Raw genomic sequence first — 27,079 nt, 5'->3', positions numbered from 1 at the left:
GCTTTGGTTAATCCACGTCTAGAATCTCTTTTTAATCTGAGTCACTTCTGGAGAGACAGATATTGTCCCAAGGAGACTAGATTTGTGTGGAGACTATTTACAATCAATTTCTAAATTCCAGAATAGTTTCCTAAAAGCCCATTTCATTCCTTACTTTAGGCTTTACCTTAGATTCTTGGATCTAAAGGCAGACATAATTTTATTGATTGATTCAAGCCCTCTTAACTTAGAGATGGAGAAATATGAAGAGGTCCACCTCCTTGTGTTACTTTAAAACAGTGGTTCTCAGACTTGAGCATCAGGATCTCTTATTAAAATACAGATTTCTGGCCCCACTCCCTGCGTTTCTCATTCTGCAAGTCTGGGAGGGAGTTTGAAATTCTGCATTTTTAACAGATTTCCAGGTGATGCTCATGTTGCCAGTCTTGGGACCACTCCTGAGAACCGCTGCTTTGATGTAATTCCTTCTCAGACCAAATTGGAGAACCTCTTTTCCTCTCGCGGGTGAAGAAATCTTTCAAATATGTTTAGATTTTTTTTGTCCTACTTGATCACCACTTTACGGAAACTTTGTGCTTGTCTTTCTCCAACTTTCCAAGAAAGATACACATTCTCTTAACATTTTTCCTGAGCCTGTTGCCTTTTGTTTTTATCCTTTCGAGTCACCAAGACCAAAAGTTCAGCCACAAAGATGAATAATCCCTTGACCTCTGTGTCCAGTGCTGGCCCATTCTGGTCTTGCTCTGTGCAGTTTCCCATCTTGAGTCTGTTCACGTGTGTTCTCAGATGTGCTTTGTACTGTAGGGGACTCAACCCTACCTCTCTAACATGTTGTATAAAGTATCTGTCCAGTTTCAGTGGTTTGCTGTGAAAGGTGGTATGGTTTGACTCCAACATTTAAATACGTTTAAATAGAATGACACACTATGAAACTTTTAGAATGGGGTGTTAGAGTCCCTCTGGGTGTCACAGAAGCAATATGCCTTGATACCAGCAGGGCATCATCTTATATTTATTTTGAAAACTAGCTTAGGGCTGGAAAGAAATTCAGAGAGCAGACGCAAGTCAAGAGAAATGTTGACTAGGTAGGGCACGTCCCATAGGGACAGTAGAATCCTATTGGAGTAACGTGGCTCTTTTCAGAATTTATTGAGAGCCTGTAGAGTGCTGAAGACTGTGCGGGGGTTTGAGGACCCAGAGATAGAAAGACGGATCCGCCGAGACAACTAGCCCCATGGTGGTGAGTGTGGGCTCTGGGACAGGTGGGATCGAGTTCAATCTCTTCTCCATCACTGTTAATGGGCCAAGATGTAAACTTACAAGCTTGACTTCTTCTCATGTTTGAAATGGGAATAAAGAACATGTACCCTGAATGTGTGTCGGTGTCCATAAAGAGATAATGCCTCGTCTTAATCTGCTCGGGCTGCCATAATAAAATAACATAGACATAAACAGCAGAAATTTATTTTCTCACTGTTCTGGAAACTGCAAAGTCCAAGATCAGTATCTGGCAGGGTTCATTTTCTGGTGCAGACTCTTCCTAGCTTTTATAGAAGGCCACATTCTCACTTGTGTGACCTTTTCTCCATGTCCTCGTGGAGAACGAGAGCAAGCTCTTTCGTGTCTCCTCTGGTGGGACACTCACCCCATCAGGAAGACCCTCGTGACCTCATCAAACCCTACTCAACCGCCAAAGGCCCATCCCCAAGTACCGTCACATGGTGGGGGGCGGTTAGGACTTTACCACATGAATTTGTTGGTGGTGTTGGGGGGGGAGAGGATGAGGGTCACAAATGTTCAGTCTGTGCCTGTAACTTGTTCAGCCAGTTCTTGGAGTTAGAGAACTGCTGTGGTTGCTTTACTCATTAATGCTTCCTTCCTTCTTCAGCATCTGCTTTCAGTGCCCTCGGATGGAGTGCTGTTGTGAAGGCTAGAAATACACTGAAAACTTTTAACCTGCTTTTAATCTGCTCCATGTAGCGACTGCTCTTGTCAGAGGCTTTGGGATAAATTTAATTAGCATACACTTTCCTTTTTCTGGCTTCTAATACCCCCAATACTGTCTTGAGCTCAGTATCGATTCCCACTTTCCAATAATGTGATTGTGGTCTCCGTGGGAAAGCTCTGGAATCTAGCTTCTCTAAGTGGGTATTGAATTTGATTTGGAAATAGGTGTGCCCTGATGTGTTCATCAATTTTATGATCCTGTAAATGTGATCTAAAATTTTATAACAGAAAAGCATTACATACTTCACATACTTGACTTCTAAAATTCCAATACTTCATTAAACTACTTCAACAGTGTGTATTCTCTGTTAAATAGGAAATCTTCACCGTGTCCCTTTGTTTAAGTTAAGTTAGAAGATATGCTTCTCTCTCATGAGCTGGTTGTCCAACCATAGTTGTTTTATGAGTGGGGAGAGTGGTGAGGCAGAAAGCGAGGGCAAGACAAAGAAGAAAAGAATCATATGCCAAAGGCTGCCAAGTTGAAGATGATTTCTCTGATGAAAACAGAGCTTCACCCCTACCCCAGAATGATTGATTTGCACGTTCCCATGTCACTGAAAATACCGCGTGCTTTAATTCCAACAGAAAACCAAACCCCTGATGACGGAATTCTCAGTGAAGTCTACCATTATTTCTCGTTATGCCTTCACTACCGTGTCCTGTAGAATGCTGAATAGAGCTTCCGAGGACCAGGAAATTGAATTTCAGTTGCAGATTCCAGCCGCAGCTTTCATCACCAACTTCACTATGTAAGCGACACTCTGGTCAGAGACCCTGGAATGGCGAAGTCCGTGTGGGGTAGCCAGGGTGAGCCCGAGAGGACGTGAGCTCCAGGGCCTGGGGGCGTGAGAATTTCTCCCAGCAGATGGCGTGGGGCTCAGAGGGTCGACTCCCTCGTTCCCTTTCTCCTTCCTTCTCTACCTACCTTCTTCCCTTTCTCTCTCCCCGTCATCCCTTCTTCCTTCTTCCTTCCTTTCCACAGTCTCTTCCTTGGTTCTGTTTCTGTCCTCTTCCCATCTCCCATTCCTCTTCTTTTCCGCTTTCTCTTCTTCCCTCCGACAAATGAGTGCCCGCTCTGAGCCAGGAGCTCTTCCAAGTGATCAGTGTATTTCTGTGAAAAAGACAGTGTTGCTCAGCTACAGAAATTGCAGTGGGGAAAAATGATAAGTAAGTAAACAAATCAATAGATGAGATAATTTCAGACGGTAGCGAATGCTTAAAGATGGCAAGTAGCACCGAGAGGAGCTTGTCTAGACGGGGAGAAATCAGGGAGGTAGTTCAGAAGGGGCAGTGTTTAAGTTGAGGTCTGAATGATGAGATAGCATGATCCATATGATATACAAAATAAACTATTTCTCCTTTTCTTCTGAACTAGGAGGCAAAGACGTGCAAAGAAGGGTGGATTTGGGGGTTTCATTTGGGGTCTGGGCAAGATTCAAGCTGGTGAATCTTCATGGAGATTCGAACAGATCTGATGTCCTCCTGGAGAACCCCAGAGGCACCATGGGTCAAGCCCGACTATTTGGACCTGTTTTAAAATTGCCCTAGAATGAAATGAATGATTCAAGGGTAGTGCCTTGGTCTGGAATGCCTTCTTTCTGGACCTCCAAGAGTCACATAAAAATATTTTCTAGGGTTGTCATGGTTATGAGATCCACATTTGAATTTGTCTTGGAACTGCAAGTTGGTAACATAGCTGTCTCTTGTGTTTCAGGCTCATAGGAGACAAGGTGTATCAGGGAGAAATCACAGGGAGAGAAAAGAAAAATGGTGATAAGGTGAAAGAGAAAAGGAATAAAACATCAGAAGATAATGGGTAAGTGCCACTGAGTTAAGGAATTAAAATCCACTTGAGCAAAGGGCCTCATTTCTTACTCCTTTGCCAACTTTTTTTTTCTTTTCTTCCCTTCCTTCAAGGATTTATCTGCTTCTTATTATTACCATAGAGTCGATAATTAAATATATACAGTTAACAATATAGCAGGAAAAGGTTTATCGTGAAAAGGAACATTTTATCACTCTGAATCCCCAGATCTCACTTCCTAGAAATATCCACTTCTAATATTTTTTGTAATTTCTTTTTGTAGCAACTTCCCTAACTCTAAAGCTTAAGGTAGTCTAGTTTTTTAAAAAAATTCTTAATAAACATCAGACATTATCTGTTGATTTTCTGCCAGGAAGGAAGAGGATTTAGCATACGTAGGACACTCCCACCTTCCCTCCGCGTTCCACATTTTCACATTCTTTTCTCTTCTTTCATCCGTGTAAGCCGTGTTACACCATCTTAGACTAGACCTATCTTAAATTTCCACTCCTTCACTGAAACCCTACGTTTCCTTTTCCATTTCCAGTACCCATCTTTTTCTACATGATCATTTACTTTTGCACTGTCAGAATTACCAACATTTAAATTTTAGTCTCTAATGGTGTATATTTTCTTTGTTTTGTCTATAACTTGAATCTAAACATTGAAAACCAATGACTAGTATTTGAGTTTTAATGATTACATGAAAGTCATTAACTGCAGAGCCACTTGGTATACTAAGATTCTATTTCCCTCTCTGTCAGCCCATTTGAAGTAAAGTGATGTTTCCTTTGAAGAAAAATGATTCTGTTATCCAGATAAGTTGGTGTGAACATGTGAACCTGTTTTTGTTCGTTAATAAAAGGATGTAGTTTTGAGAAAGTTTGTTATTTAAAATCATAGACTGTCAAAAACTTTGCTGTTGGAAATCTTATTCACAAGAACGGAATATCTCATTCTTGCCTGGAAGATGTGAGTCATAGGTTTACTTTGATACAAAAAGCAGCCAAGGTCTACAGCTTCAGATAAGGCATTGTTGGCCAAAAAAGTTGACATTTATCTTAACTTTGTAGTTCCTAAGGACAGAACCTTGACTTTGTTTCTCAGTCCAGGGTGATACTAACCATTTTATACACAGCCCTGCTTTGTTTCGAGCCTCCAATCATTGCTTCATTTAACTTTATCTGCACTCCATTTTTCTCCCAATCCTATACACCTTTGTTTGGCCAGATTCTCTCTCCATGATGCCTTTGGTGTGTAAATTCCCTTACTGCAGCAGTTTATTGAAACCCAGCTTTGCTGGACGGCAGGTGGGTCCTAAGTGGTCTTTATTAGATGAATCTTATGAGGATTATGTTTCATTACAATTCATAAGTCATTCATAATTATGCCACAGTTTAGTTTAGTTGGATCACAACATATGCATTTGTTTTTTCTGGACTTTTTAGTTATCTTTCTTTTTTCTAATGAGGTGAACCTTAATTTGTCAGGGCTCCTGGGTGGCTCAGTGGGTTAAGTCTTTGCCTTCAGCTCAGGTCATGATCTCAGGGTCCTGCGATCGAGCCCCACATCGGGCTCTCTGCTCAGCGGGGAGCCTGCTTCCTCCTCTCTCTCTGCCTGCCTCTCTGCCTACTTGTGATCTCTGTCTGTCAAATAAATAAATAAAATCTTTAAAAAAAAACCTTAATTTGTCACTATTAACATCTAGCAAGACACATAACTCTTTTGAAATGGTGACTAAATGAATTACTATGACAGATCTATAAGCAGCGACATCCATGTTATTGCCAACAGCAGTTAGAAGGCATCATTGATTGGGAGGCACATCCTGATTTCGGAGCTGTCAGTTATGGAAGAATGGTGTCTCCAGGTCCGTAGATTACTGTCATTACTTTGCAGCCTTGTCATCAATGTTTACCCTGGGACTTCTTTTCATTTTCTTCTGGGTTGCTTTTACTATTCCTTATATTCCATATCTTCCTCTTTCTTTTTTCACTTTAACTTTGCTGGAGTATATTCTGAAGTAACTTCCCCAGAATGGATGTATGAGAGGCAAATTTTCTGAGACCTTGATTAATATTTTGACAGCACATCGAGTTTAAGATTGAGAATAATTTTTCATCTCAACTTTGAAGACATTGCCCCTAGTGTCATAATATCCAGTGTTGCTAGTGGTACATCTAATGTCTTCTAATACCACTCTTTTTCTGTGTGTCCTCTATCTGATGTTTTGAGAATTTACAATAATGGGTTCAAGTGTCAGTCTTTCTTCAGTCATTCTTCCCAGCGAATGAAGCTTTTCCATCAGTGAAGCTTTTCCATCTTAATAGTTGTGTCTCTTTTTAGCACTGGGAAAGAGGAGTGTAGGAAGTCTGTCATCTTAGTCACTCATTCATATATGGACTTGGAGGTCTCCTTCCTGTGTTTGGTGCCCTTCCCACTCACATCTTATGCTGAGCCCGAGATTTCCATCTCTCTGATGTTCTGTATCTTGATCCATAGTCTGAGCTGTAGAGTTCTTGCTCTATTCCCCATCTTCCAAAAATGTTTTGAAGTGCTGTATGCACTGATGGTTGCCCCTACCACTCATTGCCTGGGTTTAATCCTTTACTATCCCTTTCCTTTTATGGTCAGTCTGCCATCTTGAATCAGAGAACCTTCATTCCAAGCCCTGAAAATGTTTGGAATGGCTTATATTTGTATATGCTTTGCAATCCTTTATTCTTCGTCCTTATCCCTAGCCATATCTACCAAACTTTACCACCTATAAAAACCTAAGGTTTTAGCTATTTTAAAATGACATCAGATGTCAGGCTCACTTGACCATTCTTGTAAAAAGAAGAATGCAATTCATATCTTGACCCCAAAACTCTCTCTCTCTCTTTTTTTAAAGATTTTATTTATTTATTTGACAGAGAGATCACAAGTAGGCAGAGAGGCAGGCAAAGAGAGAGAGGAGAAAGAAGGCTCTCCAAGGAGTGGAGAGCCCGATGTGGGGCTCGATCCCAGGACCCTGGGATCATGACCTGAGCCGAAGGCAGAGGCTTTAACCCACTGAGCCACCCAGACCCCCAGTCCCCAAAATCTCTTTTCCAGATGTTCACCTATTTCAGTATTCCCTTTCCCCCTTGGCTCCCTCAAGCCTGACTACAGGAGAGGTAGGAAAGAACAGGTGAATTCTGTACTCTTCAGTATTCTTTGAAACTTTGTAACCTTCCTTTAGTGCAGGCCTTTGGTTCTCTTCCCGACACTAGTTTTTCTTCTAGGGATTCTCTTGAGAGAATGGCCAAGACCCTGAGGGCATTTGAGGGAACCTGGCTTTCTCTGACCGACCCTGTGTTCCCTTTTATTTTCCTTATAGGGAGAAGGGGACTGATATGTTCAGAGCCTCTGTCGTGATTCCCAGCAAAGACAAAGCGGCCTTCCTCCTCAGTTACGAAGAGCTCTTGCAGCGGCGGCTGGGGAAGTACGAGCACGTCATCAGCGTGCGTCCCCAGCAACTGGTGGGGAGGCTGACGGTGGAAGTGAACATTCTGGAGAGGTCCGGCATCGAGTCACTAGAGGTGCTGCCCTTACAGCACAGCAGGCAAAAGGGCAGCGGGAGAGGGGAAGGTGAGTGCGATGGCCGGATCTCCTGTGCTGACTCAGAGCAGGGCGCTGGCTTTAGAGGAATCTATAAAACAGATGGCCGCCCTGCAACAAAGCCTCTGAGAATTTGCGAGAATCTGAAAGATAGCAACACAACAAAGGCAATGCCTTTATAAGCTGGTCCCATCTGGAGATTTAAAGGTGTTTAAATCATCTGACAGAGTAATCTCTTTTCTGAGCATCTAATCCAGGTGAGGCATCTAAAATATTGGGAATGTTATACGTGCAACCCAGTTTGGTAACATTTGCACTAGCAAAAACTTGCTGTCATCCTAAATATGCAGGGAAACAAACATGGTTAGTAAAATATGGTTCTGGAAACAACGCAACATGGGATGGGGGGAAAGAGAACACTTGTACACACTCTGTAATGTTAAGTATGTTAAGTTCGTTAAATGTGAAGTTGACAGATGTCTAGAAAGTTCTATAAAATAATACTTTTATACTAGGGAGTGAGGGATTACAGGGTTATTTTTCTAAGAATCTAATTTCTAATTTCTAAGAATTTATTTCAGTTGTTAACTAGAAGAATTTTTAAAACACTAACATACACATTTCAATGATGTATGAGACTCATTCTTAAATTAAACAGTGACAACTGTGTATTCTACATTTGTTTGAGTGCAGGAACGTTTTGGTTCGTTACCAGGACCACCATTTAGGTTCTTCCCAAATTCTGGTTTTTAAAATTGTACTCCATTTGTTGAAATGATAATGATAAATTCCATACAATGTAATCTTAATTACTATATTAATTTCAACTGATGGTTTATATGAAATGTTCATGGGTGTTGGGCCTTATCCTAAGTATAAGTAAACCAGTCAGGCTTCATGTCAAATCCAATAACGAGACCGATGCGTCAGAAAGTTGCACCAGGATAAGAATCTCTTGATTACGGGTATCTGTGACATTGAGGTCTGGGAACGGCTGAGCAGTAAGTGAATAGGCAGAATCTGAACTCAGCCCCCGTGGGCACAAGGAGAAAGAAAGCTGCTTGGCCAAGAATATTTCGGAATGAGATTGAGAGGAGAGTAGAACACGGCTTGAAGGGGGAGGGGGAGAATGTTGTTATTTCATATAATGTGAAAATAGTCAAGACCCAGGGCTGGTGTGCGGAAGAATGGACTGTGCAGATGATGCGCTTTACTCTTGCCTCTGCTAAGTTCCCTTCGTGACTGTCTGTGGGACAGCGAGTTTTGTCTCAGACACTGGAGAGTGTCCTGGTTCTGTGGGGGACTCAGGTCTTTCGTTATGTGTCCATTCCCAAGGCTGAGTAGGATACTCTTAATCTAGATTACATTGAAAAATTACAAATATTGTCGAGGTATCTGACTTTGAGAAACGGTGTGAAATATAATACACCATTCTTATGTCCTAGAGGCCACCATGTGTGTGGTTAATGGACTTTTAGTTCAGCTGTTAACTAGAACCCTGACAAAAATTTTCTAGGTCTTGGAAGACTCTGTTTGCCCTGTAAAGCAGGGACAGCAACTCTTTCACAAGGTTATTGGGAAGTGTGTGTGCATGTAAAGTGCCCGGCCCAGAGTAAGGACTTAATAACGAAGTATGATTATTATTATTATTATTATTACCATTATCACCTTGAATTGACTTTTTCTGTGCAATCTTATCTCCCCTATTAGAGCATAAGGGTTGGGAAGGCAGTTCTTTGTCCGGTTACTTTGTTTCCTTACAGTATTTTGCACAATGCCTTTCAAACAGTAGATAGCTAATTTCATGCTTGCACATCAGGGAAGAAAAAGAAATGCACCCAAACTAATAATGAAAGATGTTTTAAAATTCCATTTCTTCCTAATCATAATCTATAGGGAAATTCTCCTATGTTCAGCCATGTGCAAGAGGGCTGTTTTTAGGAGGAAGAAGATTCTCTGTGAGTTCTTGGGATCTCTGAGAGGGCAGGGTTGCTGTGGCCCACGTGTCTGGGACAGGGCCCGGGGCTCAGCCACGTGTGGAGGACTCAGCGGTGGGAGACTACTCAGGTGGTCCTGCTGTAGTAATGAAATGTGTGTGCTTTGCCTCATTTTCAGAACCACTGCAACTCTTCAGGGATGTGTATGAGTTGTGGTGTATGGGCATGTGTTATATTTGGAGGCCCTGTGAATTAGCGATTGTTAGCCGAAAAGTTGCTTACTGTTTATATCCTGGGCCTGTGAGAATCTCAGAGGAATTTTTCCAGACCATTGATCCCTTGGGAATCTGTTTATTTTTAAGAAAGTTGTTTTCCTAGCTTTTTGTACCAAAGCGGATATACTGCCTTCCAAAGCATGGAGATTTCACAAGTATGTATCCAAGCCAGGTGCAGTGGACTGGTTCCCTGTTGGCTGCTCCTTCTTGTCCTTCAGCACTCAGCTTTTAACTGTCCCTGCAAAATGGCAGCCCCAGGACGGAGAGGCACAGGTTGTTGTGATTTCTGTCTGGACAGTATTGCGTGCTACCAAAAGAAATCCAGGGTAGAGATCAAACTAGAATTGGGCTTGCACCAGAACATGAGCTGTAATTGTGTGAATGTGGACCCATGCCAGTACATTCCTCTCCTAGATCTGGCTACCACTGAGCGATCAGACTTCTGGAATTTCTCAAAGCAAATCTTTGACCACTGGACCCGTTGCATCCTTAGGGATGCACTTCTGGATTAGGATTACTGTGTGCTTGGTACTGGACTCAGTACTTGCTGTATTATATCTTATTCAGTCTTTATAATAGCCCTCTTGGGTTATACTTTTTATCCCCATTTTATTTGTGAACAAGCTAAGGTTTACAGAGTTTAAGTACAAGAACAAGGACTCATATTTAATTATTGTTAGAAACAGAATCTGAGCATAAAGCTGTTTGACTCTAAATTCATTCCCTCACCCACTGAACTGAGTACATAGAAGATTATAAAATCCTAAGGGTGTGAGATCACATTCTACATCTCTCCCTAGTTGTGTAAGAATGAAAAGAAATGCTCAAAGCAATAGAACGTGCCTTTAACAGTTTAGTTATCTGGCATATCAGGATCAGGGCCAGAGCCATCACGCTGTAAATTCATGAGCTCCTACTCAGTGTACAAGCTACTTCTGTGAGATGTAATTTGGAAGCCAAAGTTTTATACTTACTGGATTATTAAAACATTTAACCCAGGTACATGGTTCAAAATCTAAAAAACTATAAATTGGTGTCTAGTGAAACACAAGACTTCTTCTCTCTTATGCCTGCCCACTCTCAGTTCCTCTCCTTCCTAAAATATTTTGGTGATTTGTGAGCTCAGTGGGACAGAGTCTCTGAAACCAAGACTTTCCTGGAACATCATGGGATGTGTGGGCTTCTGAAGGTGTGTGCCAAGATAGCTACTCCATGCATGCGGCTGGTTCAAGGCTGGTTGTTTCACATTCTGTGTCAAAATCTTGAACTTCTTGTTGTTCCAGGGCACCTAAATCACTGCGCTCTCCATGATTCCAATTTGTTTTTGGCAGAAAATGTTTATTTATGATAAGAAACCTGACAGCTGAGAGTAGAATCGAGTGAGATAAAGAAATAAGGTGCCTTGCCTGTTTTTTCCCCTTTTGCTTTACATCAGTGACACTCAAACCTGGTTATACCCTTTAGTCACCTGGAGTGGTTTAAGAAAAGATACAGATACCTGAGTCCAACCTCAAACACATGAATGGGAATTTCTCAAGGTAAGGCCTAGGAAGCTATATTTTTGGGTGTGATACTCTTACAAATTTATACGAGAAACCAAAAAATATATGAGTGCTTTTGACATGTTCATGTAGTTGTAAAGCTAAAGAATAATGCTGCATATTTCTCTCCCACTAAATAGGTATGGTTCTATGGCTTTCATAGTTTCCCCTTTATATTCTTCAGTTTTTAAAATAGTTTTATTGAGGTTTAGTTTATACAGGATAAAATTTGTTTGTTTTAAGTGTATAATTCGTTGATTTTTAGTCAATTTGCAGAGTTGTGCAACCATCACCACAATCCAGTTTTAGAACGTTTCTATCACCCCAAAAGATCCTTGTATCTCTGCAGTTGCTCCCTGTACCCACCCCAGCCCCAGGCAGCGACTAATCCATGTGCTGTGTCTCTTCAGAGAGCTGTATTTTTTAAAGCACTCCAGGTGATTCTGATGCCCTACAAAGGTTAGGAACCCTTACTTTGAACTCTCTAGCAGACTTTAGGAGCATTCATAACTATGTCAATATCTGAACCTACAGAATACTTTCGATCCTTGTTATTTTTTTTTTAAAGATTTTATTTATTTATTTGACAGACAGAGATCACAAGTAGGCAGAGAGGCAGGCAGAGAGTGAGAGAGAGGAGGAAGCAGGCTCCCCGCGGAGCAGAGAGCCCGATGTGGGGCTCGATCCCAGGACCCTGGGATCATGACCTGAGCCGAAGGCAGAGGCTTTAACCCACTGAGCCACCCAGGCGCCCCATCGATCCTTGTTAAATGTGTATCGTTCTTCTTTTCTACCTACATGTTTTTACTATTGGATACAGGCCAACATAGAATTACTCACACAGTTGGTGGAAAATAACCTCTTCCCGTATGCAGCTTCTTCTGTTCATCAACATAGATGGAATGTGAAATGGAAAAGTGCCAACAGGCCATCCCCGTGGGGTTGGCGCAGTCTTTCTAGTATAGTCTTGAGCTCCTTAAATAAGGTATCCCATCTTCTCTTGGAAAAGATAAATACAATCATTCAGGGCATTTTTGGGGTCAGAAAAGCTTCTCTCTTTCCCTTGATTCCCACCATGGCTTTCTGGACCTCTTCTGCTCTTCCCCACTTTTCCCCAGACCACAGTGAGAGCAGAGGCTCCTACCTTTCGGAGCCTGGCTTACTGTCCACCTTTACGTGCCAGTTGCACATAGCTCCTTTGGCTCAGAGGGTCCTGATCATCAGTGCATGTTACGATCAGCCGGGGAGCTTTTGGAGATCTATTAGCTATGCCAGTTAAATTAGAGTCCCCAGGGATGGAAACCAGAGGATTGTCTTCTTGTTTTCAAGTGTTACTTGACTCCATTCCTACCTCTTCATTCCCTAAAACTCTAGTCCTGGGCTGCTCACTCTGTTTCCAAGTTTCCCAGCTGGAGTTCCTAAATGATCTCAACTCCTCATCTTTGTCAAAACCAATGGACTCATGTGAAATCACCCTAATCTGACATTAAAAGGAAATTTTACTTTCAGGGGCTAGGAGACCATCATAACTGTCTTCATTTTCTCCCAGTATCTGGTTCATCTTTGAGGGGGTCCCATACTAAAGAACACTGAAGACAGCTAAAGAGAATCAGTTTGTGCTCTTAAAATACATTCTAAAAAGACAACCTACAGAATGGGGAAAATATTTGCAAATCCTATGTCATAGCATCTGGTGTCCAGAATATATAAAGAATTCTTACAACTCAACCAAGAAAAGATAAACAGTCCAATTAAGACATGGGCAAAGGACTTGAAAAAATAAAAGAATGCAACTAGGTTTTCAACACTTCTCTGGTATAAGTTGGTTAATTTTGCCAGATCTTGGGTATAGCTTTTATTTTGTTGTGAAGGGGGGATTAAGAGGCAGAATTTGTTTCCAGAAGACTGGGTACAAATACATAGATCTCCTTTTCCTGTGTTACCAGATAAAATATAGGATGCTCAGTTAAGCTTGAATTTCAGATAGACAGTTATATCCTGTGCAATCTCTGGGACGTATTAACACTAAAAATAATCTTTTGTTGTTTATCTGAAATTCAGATTTAACTGGGCATCCTGTGTTTTTATTTGCTGAATCTGGCAGCTTCTATTGAAGGACTGCATTGTGTCTGATGGTTCACCCCTGGTCCCAGCTCCCTGCTGCTCTGTATTCTTCCCCTAGATCCAGGCTCCACTCTGTAGCTGGAAGGGAATGGCCCTGTTTGGCCTCTGTGCATTTGCCAGGAAATAATAATCTGGTTGTTATGTGAGGGTTTCCAGCATTGTTCAGTGCAGAAATTATTCAGGTATGAATCATTTGGCTCCATAGTTGGTTTTGTTTTGTTTTGTTTTTAATGCTGATATGAGAACCATGTTGTTCGTTCTGACATGGGTTGTAGTTCAGTCAGGACCAGCTGTGAGCAGGATGGCTCCGAGAGACCCAGGAGGGTGGCCTTCTCTCTTTAACTGGACGTTGGTGAGCAACCCACTCTTCTTGGGGAGACTGCACTTTGTCTCTTCCCTTTTCCTGTTGCCTGTTTGGTGTATGAGGTGGATTTTTGTCGGGCATGTGGCACTGTCCACCATAGCTGTGGCTGAAGCCAGAGATGTGCCCATGGCATGTGACATTGGTTACTGAGAGCACCTGCCATGGCCACCAAAACACTCTCAAGATGGATTCTCTTGAAAGGCTCCCCCCTTCATATGCCCAACTTTGGGCCAATGTGTTGAGTCATCTCCATGCTAACCGTTCAACAAACTTGTCTTGAGTTCTCTCCACATTCCTCGCAGCTGTGCTAAATGCCTGGAACCTAATAGTGTCTAAGACATTTTCACTCCCTTGGAGAACTTCTAGTCAGCAATTCTTAAGAATTAAAGAAGTCTAATTGTGGTAAAAAGCACATAACGTTAACTTAACCATCTTAATTAACCAGCTCTAAGTACAGCTGAATAGTGCTGAATTTATTTTCATTGTTGGGCAACCAATCTCCAGAACTTTTTCAACTTTCTAAACTGAAATTCTGTATTCATTCAACAACAGCTCCCTGTTACCATTCACCCCCACCCCACCCCTCAGCCCCTCATAACTACCAATTCCCTTCCTGTCTCGGTGAGTTTGACTACTCTAGGTACCTCATGTAAGTGGAATCACACAGTATTTGTCTTTTTGTGACTGGCTTATTTCACTTAGGGTAATGCCCCCCAGGGTCAGCCATATTGTGGCTGAACTTCCTTCCTTTCCATGGCTGAAAAATAGTCTGTTGTATGCATAGACCACGTTCCTTGAAGGACACTTGAGTTTCTTCCACTCTTTGCTACTGTGAATAGTGCTGCTTATAATAAACTTGGTGTACATGATCTTTGAGATCCTGATTTCAATTTTATTGGGCATATACCCCAAAGTGGAATTACTGTATCATCTGTTAGTTCTGTTTTTAATTTGTGGAGGAACCTCCATACTGTCTTCCATACTGCTGTGCCATTTTACAATCCCACTCACAGGGCCCAAGAGCTCCAGTTTTCCCACATCCTCTCCAACACTAGTTATTTTCTCTCTTATTGATAGTAGTCATCCTGGTGGGTATGTAGAGTTGGCAGTTTTGAATGATAAAGGAAAATCCTCTGTCTGGTTGAATCTGTGAAATGCTGTGAAGATTTTCCCAGTGACTGAGCCATGTTCCAACTTTGTGTAGGTGGCCAGTGTGGAGGCATGTAACAGAAATCTCTTGATCTTAGACTCCTCTGCTTCTCTGGCACCATTTTTGGTAGGTTTCCCTTTGGTTCAGTCTCAGATACTTAAAGAGGTAGTATTTAAGGTTTTCTGTAGACTCAAAATGATACCAGGAAGGGATATAGCACATGCTTTTAGGGCGTAACTGTGTGTAGAATGTGTGAGAGTTGACTTGGTTTGTGTGTAGTTTCTCTGGAACGTCAGTCACACAGGGAAAGCTGAGGCTTAGGAAGGTAGTATTTTGGTAAGAAAGAGCAGTGAGTAACTAGTGAAGAAGGCAAACTTTCTAAGAAATTTGGACAAGTACTACTTTATAAAGTGACAGAGTTGAATCGGAACCCTTTCAGCGGTCAATCTGCATTAGTATTCTCTGCTAAGTTGTTGCCATCCTATCTATATGATGCTCTTTTCCAAAAAGATTTCAAACACCTATTATCTAGGGGATAAAACACCTTTCCCATAAGAAAAGGATACCCGGGAGCTTATGAAGGTATTTAACCGAATTCCTTCTCATCTTTATTGCCCAAATTTACCACGTTTTCCCCTGAGACCTCGCCAGTATACATTTTTTATTGACATGTGATTCATGCACAGCATTATCTTAGTTTCAGTTGTACAGAGTGATGATTCTATATTTAAATATGCTATAGAATGATCACTGTACTAAATCTAGTTAACATTCATCACCACACAGTTATGGAGATTTTTTTGTTGTTGTGATGAGAAATTTTAAGATTTATTCTCTCTCTCTCTCTTTAAAGATTTTATTTATTTATTTGAGAGAGAGAGAGCACATAAGCAGGGGGAGCAGCAGGATTTTGTCCGTATTGCTACCCTCAAAGGGTAGTTGCCCCGTTATTCACAATACTTTTGACTGTCCCATATTGAAGAAATCTCCCCACTGGGGTCCAGGCGAGCAGGTTACATAAACAAACGTGGACAGTTTAGACCATTTTCCAAGGGAAATGAGAAGGCAGAGTTTGTTTGGAAACCCTTTTGTAAAAGCACCAGGTGTTGGCCTCCTTCCTCTGACGGTCGGCAAACCCAGGGTCCACAGGAAGGAGACAGGAAGGAGTCAGTTGACCCCAAAGGGCATAGCTTCCAGATGATGCCCTTGACTGTGGTTCTTTGCTTCTAAATCTTTTCACCTTTAGACACGTTGCATAGCAATTGACTTCCTTTTATCCCCATGTGGTTGTCTAGGAGAAGAATGTTTATTTGCGAATAACACCCATGTTCCGGGACAAAACTAAGGACCTACATGTTCTCTAAAATACATGAAGAACTTTGTCATTACGAGACAGAATCAGTGGGAAGAATATTTAATAGCATTTGTGTGCATGCTTCGTAACCTTATGTAGACTCCTTGGAGAGTCTAAGGAAAGGCATGGGCCCTCTGTCCAGGAAAAATACACACATGTATACTTTTATGTGAAATTCTGTGTATAATTTCAGGGCCTTCTTGGGAAGCTACCAACTCCATGATACTTTAAAAAAAAAAGATTGTTCTTGCTATAAATATTCTTGAACTCCCTGTTATGAATGTTTATTATGATTTATCCTTTTTTCCTCCAAATAATGATTATTTTGTTTTCACTAAGCTCTCAGTTGTATGGAGAAAACTGTTAGGGCAAAAATGTAAACTGTATGTTATCAGAGAGTGTTTTTTTCCCTCATGAGTTGCGCTTCACCCAAGGCAAAGAGAGTAAGAAGCTCCTTCAGAAGGAACAGAGGTGGGGGGTTATAAGTCTTGAGCACTTTCCACGTGCCCGTACCATGTTCAATGCCTTATGTATGTGATCTCACTTCGCTCGGACAGTGATTCTCTGACGTGGATTTACTCCACTTGAATGGATGTGGAACTGAGGCTCAGAGATACTAAGTTAGTCATTTTGAGTCTGCCAAATCTTAGAGCCCACTTTCTTTGGTATTATGCACCTTCTAAAATAGCTTGTATCTTCTTGTTCAAGAATACCGGATTCTAGACAGGGAGAGTGTATCCGGAGGATGCTGGTGACCTGAGGAGCAGGGAAGAGCGGGTGGAGAAGGAGCGGTTAGCGAACCTTCCTAAGGACGCACTTGAGGCCCTGGTGGACCGCAGAAGGTCATTTTGAACAAGAGCGTGGATGTTTGCATCAAAACGGGGAGATAACATGAGATTCGCGCCTCCAATTCAGAGCAATCACGGCACTGCACTTTTTTCCCTAACCAAGCGGGCAGGGACGAGAGAAAGCCAAGAGCAGGAAGAGACATGTGTGCTCTCATTAGAAAAGTAGGTCAGAGTCTCACTCTTTGGTCTGCTCCCAGCCTCTTTGCTTGCCCTCTTCATTGTGTTCAGAACCCATGCCGGGACAGTGGAGGGCCTGCGAATCAAGTCCATTGTGCCCATGAGCTGTTTTGTGGCTGTCAGCTGTATGAGCCACGACTCACATAAGGAAAAACTAAACAGTATTATTCTGGTTTGGGATGTTGGTCAGCAACTCTGGGGCAGCCTAGATTAACCTCGTAGACGAAAAGGTTTTTTTCCCTTCTCTAGCAAAAAGAGGATTTTATTTTCTAGAGTTATTGCTCTGGAATTTTTCCCAGCAAACTTTTTTTTTTTTTTTAATAGTCAGTGGAAAATTCATTGGGTCACATTGACAGTCTGATACTTAATGGGTGGAAGTGAGCCCAGGAGTTAGGCTTCTTGCTGTTTAACCAAAGTGGGAATCAACCCACTCTTTGGGCTTAGAAAATAAGTCCATTTAGAGGAGTCTCATGAATTTTCATCATGAACTAGCAAACATCAGAGGTCAACAGGAAACCAAAATAATAATACACTATCTTTCTCATGGCTTATATCAAAGAGCCCAGTCAAATGAATTATGAAGAGAGAAATTATACTTTTTAATCCTCGGTGCTTTCACTCAACCATGAATGGTATTAATTCAGGGGCGTCGTAAAGAGCATTTCAATGAGAGAGATCTGGAACAAGGAAGAGTAGGTACATGCTGACAGTATGAAGAGGGTCAATCTAAGGTAGACTTTGAAAGTTGGAGATAACCTAGTGCTATGCAAGACTTATTAAAATATAGCTTTCTGGGTCCCCCCTTCCAGAGTTTGTGAGTGGGCCCAAGAATTTGTGTTTCTATCAAGTTTGCAGATGCTGCTGTTGCATGTGACCACAGGACATCTGGGATGCAGGTCCCAGACCATGGCACAAGGGTGCTCTGCTCCACCCCCACAGGTGATCGAAGCATCCAGGGTTTGCGTGAACACTACCAGTGAAATCGGTTGTGACTGCCACCTGTGCCCATAGGACATCTTTCCTAGAGCTTACTGAGGCTGAACAAAGAGTGCTTCCCAGTAACCTTACCCCGGTCCTAATTCTGCCAGCTGGAATTACTCTGAATACACCTAATCCCCATATAAATGCCCACACTAAGAGACTAATCCTAAGGAAAAGAATAGATAGGCTCTCTCTGGCAAATAATGTCCATTACATGCTAGGGGATGCCTGCTCACTCTGTTCTCCATCCAGATCCCAGCAAGTTTAGAATTTTTTAAAAATTGGGGTACATGTGAATAAAGTGTATAAATCTCATTTTTACAGCTTGATGAATTTTCACCTGTGTGTACACCCAGACAACTAATTCCAGGCCAAGATAAAGAGTATTTTCACAAACCCAAAGGACTCCCATACTGTTTCCCCGTAGGTACTCACCCCGCTAGCGGTGGCTACCATTCTTCACCATTATTCTGCGTCCCGTGGACCAGTCGTGCTTGCTCTTGAGCTGTATGTAAATGGAAGCATAGAGAGTATTCTCTTCTGTATCTTTGTGCCTGCTCAAAAGGACTGCGAGACGCCGTATAAATAGGAGGAATTCTTTCCTTTTCACTGTACGTAGTATCCCAATTTCAATCCGTTGTATTGTCTTATATTTGATTTCCTGGCCCTTTTACTATTTTGTATATTTTCAAGGTTTATAGGAACATCCACTGGCATGAATCAGAATGGCCTAAGTACAGTCATTCCCCCTTACCTATATGGTCTCATGTCCCTCAGTCACCATTATCCCCGGTCACCCACAGTCCTGGAAGCAGATGTTGCCTGCTCTGAAGGCAGTTGTAGCTTCACATTAGTGCCTACCTCCTTTAACTTGCTTCATCCGGCACGGAGCCATTTATCCCAAGAAGGGTGAGGACGCACAGGAAGATGGTTCGAGAGAGAGAGAGACCACATTCATGTGACTCCTACTGCAGTATGTTCTGATCATTGTATTTTATTATTAGGATTGTTAATCACTTCCTGTGTCTAACTTATATTTAAGCTTTGAATACACGTGTATGTATTAAAAAAGGCACAGTGTATCTAGGGATAAAGGTGGGGATAAAGGTGTGGGACTAAGGAAGGACTTTGGTCCATGACATCACTTAGTCTTTTCAATAGCACGAGTTTGGTAGACCATTAGCCCATTTTGCAGATGAGATAACCAAAGCTTGATAACTTGCCCAAAGTCTCACAGGTAACGAGTGGTTGACACAGTATTGAACTTAAGTCCTTCTGTTCACTCATGATTCCAAGTTCTCAGCCATGTTTACCAGTAATCACCAAGGAGAGGTTGACCCTGAAGAGCACACATGGTCCTTCTATTTCAAAGACTTTTCCATTTTCAGCCTTTCACCGTTCCTCTCTGTAGTGGTTCTTCGGCGCAGTCGACCATGCTGGTGAGCTGGAGGGCGGCATTCGTCATTGTGCCATTGAGATTTTCCAGGTCCTTCTTCAGATGGGCAGATCTGTTGGAAGCATGTTATCTTCATACAACTGTCTTCAGTAAAAATAAGATTTCCTAATTGCTGGCTTTCTCTTCACTCCTGAAACCTCTGCCCTCCATGGGTGAAAATAATAGAATCAGCTCTGCCCTGTGGTTCCTGTTAAGGTTACACCTAAATTGTCTTTGAAAAATAATTGTCTGTTCTGTTGAAGGAAATGTTTAAACTTCCTTTGATTTTAATGTCTAATAAACCCTTAGCGAGATAAAGTTTATTCTTACGTACAAATTACCACAGGCAAATTATGCCTTGTTTCCTATTTTATTTTGCTAATTAGGTATGGAAGATTGTTGGTCAGCTCACTCTTTGTATGGTGTCAACTTGAAGAGATTTAAAAAAATGATCAGATGCTTTGCAGCAGTTTTAAGCCTGGCTTTGATTAAGTATCTGGATAAAGTTTCCACATATACTGATATTTATGTATCCTCCATTCTATTTTTATATTCTTCTTGGTGCATGCAGAGCTAAATTTGAATTTGAATTTCTGTTGTTGAGTATGTAGACATGGTGGTATTTAGATTTGTAAAGGTGGGTAGTCTGTGAGGTATGTAGTAGTAGTCTCTATTCTAACAGGAAATGAAGGTCAGGAGTAAAACATGGGCTATGCTGCACTGAATCTTTCATCCCACTAGTTTTTCTTAAGTCATGTAAAATCCATTTATGGATTTATCTTTCTGTAATTCTAATTTGCATTTGAGGATTTATGCTGGGAGAAACTTTGGGAGCAGTTTAATTGTTTGTTTGTTTGTTTAAAGAGCCATAATCTTTCTGGACAAACAGGATGCTGGGGCAACCAAATGCTTGGTGATGGGAGGTGTTTCTTCTGGAAGATTCCCACAGGAAATGGGTGGCAAGAATTAGACACCGTACTTTCCCAACTCTAATGAATTAGTAGATCCACACAAACATCATCGATGTCTGGTGAAACAATGAAGTGAAAGATCAATGAGGAGCTTTATAACGGGTGATCAGATTGGCAACATGGGAGCCCGCCATCTTTTTTTTTAGTATAGCTGAAAAAAGACAAGTAGACACTGTGTGCTTCTGACGTGGAAAAGTGGTAAGCAGTCAGCATCATTCATCACCTGTGAAGTGTTCTTGTCAGTGGTATGGACCTGTGTCTAAGCAAGCGTCTAACTTTCCTACCAGAACACAGGGAAGTAGAGAAGATGGAGATGTGTTTCCCAACATCGACTGCACATTAGACTCACATGGGGGATTTTTAAAGCTTTGATGCCCAGGTTCTCCCCCAGACCAATTAAATGAGCTCTTGCCTGGATATCGCTATTTTTTTTCTAGTTCCCCCAGATGTTACAGTTTGAGCCAAGGATGGAAACCAGGGGAATTGAGGAGCAAGTTAAAAGATAAGACAAAACAGTAAAAAAAAATGCAGCATGTAAGAAATTCCATAGGACAAATAACCAGTTTTACAACATGTTTATGTAACATTAGAAGAAACACCTGTAGATTAAAAGAGATTTAAGAAACATAAACCTGCTGTGCTGTGTGGTCTTTTTTGATCTGGATTTGAAGGAATCAGTCATATTGAGACACATTCTAAAGAACTGGGGGAATTTCAATGCAGACTCAGTATATTCGGGGATAAGATGGCACCAAGCCTTGGTTTTGTAACTTGTGATGATGGTTTTGTGCTTATGTGGAAAAAAGTTCTTACAGTTGGAGATACCTACCGAAGTATCTACGGATGAAATACGAGGTCAGGGATTTGTTCTCAAACACTCTAGCAAGATACCATGAGGGGATTAAAAAAAAACAGATACAGAAGATTGTAAGAGGTTGATAATCGTTCAGTTGAGTGAAATGCACATGGGGGTTCATTTTACTATTCTCTCTACTTCTGTGTGTTTAAAAAGGTTACATGAACGGTGAAAAAGAAGGTATAAAGGTGAAATCTGTAACATCTCATGTGCTGGGATGTACTATCAGTGTGAAGTCTGTGAAGTTCATATGGCGTATAAACCTGCAGTAAAGTCAAGTCTAGCCCCATGTCCATGCAAAACATCCCTGCTTCTTTTCCAGAAAATATCGATATGAATTCTGTTTATATATTGCTTGCAGATGATTCTGGGCCACCTCCTTCTACTGTTATCAACCGAAATGACACCTTTGCCAAAGTGACTTTTAAGCCTAGTGTGGTCCAGCAAGCCCGGATTGCTCAGAATGGCGTTTTGGGAGATTTCATCATTAGATATGACGTCAACAGGGAGCAGAGCATTGGGGACATCCAGGTAATGGGCTTGTTTTGCCACTTTGTGTCAGTTGCTTGATACTTTTAGTTAGACTCAGAATGAGGGATTCCAGTTCTTATCTGAGGGAGGGAGAACATTCTGGTTCCTAGAAATTTATTTTAACTTAAAATATGTCTCCAAGGGGACTAGGGTGTTCCCTTCCTATTTCCTGCTTCAGTAATCTGGAGAGCAAATGAAATCTGTAATGTAATTTTCCCTGCGGTGTTTTAGATGGAAGTTAGAGTTTTAGTTCATCTTCAATTTTAATTAAGAAAGCCTGGTCCATGGCTCATTTCCCTTTAGGTTTTATTGCTCCAGAGACAGGGTGGGAATATTAAAATGCATTAGCATGCACCCAGAATGTAGACGGCTTTGACATCTCAACTTGTTAAAACCACATATTGAAGGAAGCAGGAATTCCAAGTGACAAGGGCCATAGCGGGTGGATAATTAAAATCGAATTAGTCAGCATAGGCGATAGATTTTAAAGGGATGACTTTATCTTTATGAAATCTGTTTCATGTGCTTCGTGCTCTGAATTGTGGAAGTTGTACAGACTGTCCATCTTGGGTAGTTTTTCTGCCTATTCCAGGCACTACCATTTTTACTTTCTCTTCCCTCCACCAGGTTCTAAATGGCTACTTTGTGCACTACTTTGCCCCCAGAGACCTACCCCCTTTGCCCAAGAATGTGGTATTTGTGCTCGACAGCAGTGCCTCTATGGTAGGAACCAAACTCCGGCAGGTGAGTGAAGGCCAACTATCAATTTTGTGCTTTCTCACTTTTGTCTGGAACCATGATGCACCGTGGGAATAAAATTCAGTTGATGCCAAATGTCCGCTTTACCACCCAGCTGTTCTGCTTACACAGAACCTTCCAGAGCGGATAATCCAGTTCAGCCATTGACATAAGCTATCATTTCAGGATGGTGGTTTTACGAGAGCAGAGGGGAATGCTATAGGAGCCCTTGGAAATAAAGGGAGCTGGCAGAGTAGATAATGTGAGGCAGGAATACACTGAGAGGGACAGTCAGCAGCACTACTGTTGATGGAATAATTCTGTTCTGTAATGATGACCTTTCAGATCAATGGAACAGAGTCATTGACAGCCCTGTTGGTCTACCCTTAGGACAGAGAACTTCTATCTCAATAATTCAGGATATTCTTGCTGCATTTAGGATAAATGTTAAAATTCTAGGGATAGGAGGAGCATTAGGGGATATATAGTCTATGCTGAAATATTGAAATATAGTCTATACTGAAAATACAAGTATTAAAAATTTTAAAAAGATTTTATTTATATATTCAAGAGAGTGAGAGAGCAAGTGAGAAAGAGAGAGGTTAAGAGGTAAGAGGGAGAGGGAGAAACAGAATCACCGCTGAACAGAGTCCAATGTGGGACACAATCCCGGGACCCCAAGATCATGACCTGAGCTGAAGGCAGACACTTAACTGACTGAGCCATCCAGGTACCCCTATTAAAACTTTTTTAGCAAGCCACTGGAAAGAGCTATTCCTTATCTTACTCTGGTATCATAAATATCACAACTTTGCTTTTTTAATATAGTTTCATCTCACATAACACAAAACAGTAAAAGCTATTGACTGTCAGACCAAATTATAACTCTGTATTCATCAAACACTTAGTTCTCTTGCTTTTCTTTCTTAATTATCTATTTTTATCAATTACTAATAAGTATGTGGTTTAATAATACCCCATACCTCAAAAGAACCCTCTACCCTATGTCTTTCCGCCCCTACATCACATTCCACATGTAGTTAAACCTGATCTTAGCTATAAACTATTGTAAATATTTTCTCAGCTACTACTTTGTAAGTAGCTTTGGCCATTTGCATTGAAAAGATCATGTAGAATCTGTTGATTTTTTTCTTCATGGCATCTTATTTTCCTCTTCCCCAAAATAGTAAAAAATATATTCTGTGCAAAAATAGGATTAACTATTTTCTTTCAGAAGATTGCCAGATATGTTTTCTGACTTGTATTGGGGCAAGATATCTTCGCCCTGTCAGCCAAATCCATGTAGCTCTTCCACAGCACGTCCTTGTACAGAATCCTTCCTGCTGACTTCTCCACTTTGGTTCCTTTCCTTTCTTCTTGCATCTCGGACCTTCCATCTGGGATTACTTTTCTTTTGCCTAAAGAATACCCTTCGGTATCTTCTTAGATGTGGATCTGCTAGTAAAGAATTCTTTTAGTTTCTGTTTGTCTAAAGATGCTTTATTTCTTTCTCATTCTTTTTTTTTTTTAAGAATTTATTTATTTATTTGACAGAGAGAGATCACAAGTAGGCAGAGAGGCAGGCAGAGAGAGAGAGGAGGAAGCAGGCTCCCTGCTGAGCAGAGAGCCTGATGCGGGACTCGATCCCAGGACCCTGAGATCATGACCTGAGCCAAAGGCAGTGGCTTAACCCACTGAGCCACCCAGGCGCCCCTATTTCTTTCTCATTCTTGCAGGATATTTTTACTGGGAATAGAATTTTGCAGTGATAGTATTTTTTCTTTCCTTTGAAGATAGATCCCTTTGTCTCCGGGCTTCCATTGTTGCCGTTGATAAGTCAGTAATTATATTAACTGTTGTTCCTCTAAAGGTAATCTTTTATTGTTGGCTGCTTTTAAGATTTTCTTCTTAAGTTTTCTGTAGTTTTAATATGATGGTCTCAGATGTGGATGTCTTATTTTTTTTTTTTTTTCTGCCTGAGGTTCCTAGGACTTCATGAATTTATGGATTCATGGGAAAATCCTCAGCCATTATTTCTGAAATCACTTTGGCTCACTTTTCCTTATGAGATTCCAGTGTTGGAAAACTTCCTCTGTATCTTGTTTCCCTTGCTCTCTTCTATTAATTCCAAATTTTGCCTTTCCGTACTTCATTCCAAACCTATCTTACAGTTCACAAATTATCTTTTCACAGCTAATTTAAATCAGCCAAAATAAATCAGAGGTAAAGAGCAGTAGCTGGTCCAGTCTTCCCACGTGACATCTCTGAGCCACACAAAACTGTCACAGACACTAAGGTCAGGTCGTACGGCCGTTCTCTACAGAAAACCATGGGCTTCAAATAGGGCGGTGCCCGTGCGTATTTAAAATGAGCGAATTGACAGGAACTTGGTTTACACACCATTTATCAAGGTCTCCAAGTGTAAAATCAACTTCTCTTATAATAGGCGATCTTAAACGTGACAGCAGATCCCCAAAATGCTGATAGTAGTAATAGCGAATGTCGTCATGGGAGCTGATGACTGGATGTCAGGATACTTCCTAAAGACGAATTCCTAATTAAGTCCCTAACTGATAATCAGCCACACCCGCGTCGTTGCCTTGTTGGACACCTTGATGGCCACAGCCAATCTTTGCGTAAGAAACATTTGTGCTCTTTAAAATTCAGCACGCAACAGCTAGCATCCTCGAAAGAAAGCCTCACTTGACCAATATTGCTCAAAGTACTTAAAAGTACTTAATAATATTACATCAAGACCTGTCTTGGCTCTCTTCAGCTCAGGGAGGTGTAAACATCCTGACAAGCAGAGTAAAGCAAGAATAAGCCATGGGGGTAACAGAGCCTTCGGGGCACTTAGGACCTGCAGGAACCATTTGCAGGGGCGAGGGACAGTCGGCCAGCTGCAGTGCTGCCGTCCCCATGCCTGCTGGTGGACCGCATGCCTCTGTCCCCAAAACATTGAGTTTGGGCATCTCCTCCTGACGAGAGTTTCAGGGGACAGGCACAGACCAGCCTGCAGGGGAGCCGAGAGCAGTGTGCTGGGGAGAGAGGGCGCCCGTCCCCTGCCCCAAAGGAGCTCACCAGGCCGATCTGCAGATAGTAAGTCAGCACGAGAAAGGAAGAAGAATGTAAACAGATTTGAAGAACTGCACAAGACGGGCCAGACTGACGTTATACTCTGCCCCCGAAACGCCAGCTAAACTTCGCAGATGAAAAGTTCAGTGTGCATAGAGACGTATCTCCCGGGACGTCAGAGGAGGCTGAAAGGGGCGTGCGAGCCACCCTCTTTCATGAAGCGAAGGTGGTGACTTTGGAGCATTGGTCCCTGCAGATCGGAGGTTGCCTGGCGTGACAGGGTGGGGGGTCTCGGTCCCGCGGGAGCTGTGGTCACGCCATCTGTAGGGACAACCATGAGGAGGCTTGACGATGACCGTCACTAATATTTTGGAACATGATAGTCAAAGAAAGGGGTCGGGTGGTTTATTTTCTTTTCAGGCTCACTTCTCACCCTGAAAGACACATGATCTCTGAATGTGCTTTTCTATCTGCTGAGACTCCAAACCATGCTCAGGGCTCAGCACTGACACACTGGGCTCGGGCCGCACTCCAGGCACCCTGACATGCCGTGGCTGGGACATGGGGGGGACTGGGGATGGCATGACTGTGACTTGCTCTCTACTCCAGTGTCTTAATTTCCTTTAACAGTCTATCATGGATCTGCCATCCATGAGCTTGTTTTTATTAGAGTCTATTTTATTGTTATTTTCATCAGAACAGCCCATTTGTGTTGCTAAAACTCCATGATGTCAAAAGACTAGAGACTAGCAACACCACCCGCCCGGGTCTTGCCTGCCTTCTTGAGCACGCAAAATTCACACGGCTCACTGCTCTGCGGCTAATTGGAGCCATGCCGCAGCTTCTGGTCTAAGGAGGTAAAGCCCCGTGCCTCTCCGGCTCTTTCTTCCTTCCCCATCAAGGTGGCAGGGCGCCATATTGAATCGGTAGAGATGCACCACCCTGAGGGGAGCTTCCCCAGAGAAGTGTCGTACGGGCGGAGGAATCCGAACGAGACGTAAATTCAACTGTGCTGAATTGCTGAGATTTCAGGGTTCAGCTGTTAGTCCTCCTTGACTTCTACAAGGCGTATCACTGCCAGCACCAACCCTCTACTCTCTCCCCCGCCACCCACGCTGCAGATACTGTCACGGGGAAAGACTACTTTTATCTCGATTCCCTCTGTATTTACCTTACTTGGTTTGACCAAGATGCTCTATTTTCTCCGCAGTCGTGCCCTGCCACTCTGCTCTCCTCCTGGGAATGGCTCATGCGACCGTCTCGGAAAGGTGAGAGCCACCTTTCCGAGTTTTTCTTGGATTAATAACTATTATTTCTGAAAGAAAGACT

The 27,079-nt window shown here is 42.0% G+C and overlaps 1 protein-coding gene across 1 annotated transcript in view; it reads left to right on the top strand.

Annotated features, from left to right (window-relative positions):
• Positions 1-22,768, top strand: part of LOC309857631 (inter-alpha-trypsin inhibitor heavy chain H5-like) — a 41,016-nt gene extending 18,248 nt beyond the window's left edge. Inside the window, exons 3-7 of the mRNA XM_082750359.1 lie at positions 2,593-2,756; positions 3,722-3,823; positions 7,173-7,423; positions 21,768-21,937; positions 22,565-22,768. Coding sequence (XP_082606485.1) covers positions 2,593-2,756; positions 3,722-3,823; positions 7,173-7,423; positions 21,768-21,937; positions 22,565-22,753 — 876 coding nt within the window. The 3' untranslated portion in view covers positions 22,754-22,768. The remainder of the gene's footprint in view (positions 1-2,592; positions 2,757-3,721; positions 3,824-7,172; positions 7,424-21,767; positions 21,938-22,564) is intronic.
• The last annotated feature ends 4,311 nt before the right edge of the window (positions 22,769-27,079 follow it).

Source organism: Mustela nivalis, assembly GCF_964662115.1.
Source record: "Mustela nivalis genome assembly, contig: HAP1_SCAFFOLD_1002, whole genome shotgun sequence".
Classification (NCBI taxonomy): Eukaryota; Metazoa; Chordata; class Mammalia; order Carnivora; family Mustelidae; genus Mustela; species Mustela nivalis.
This window is presented reverse-complemented; position numbering and strand designations above follow the sequence as displayed.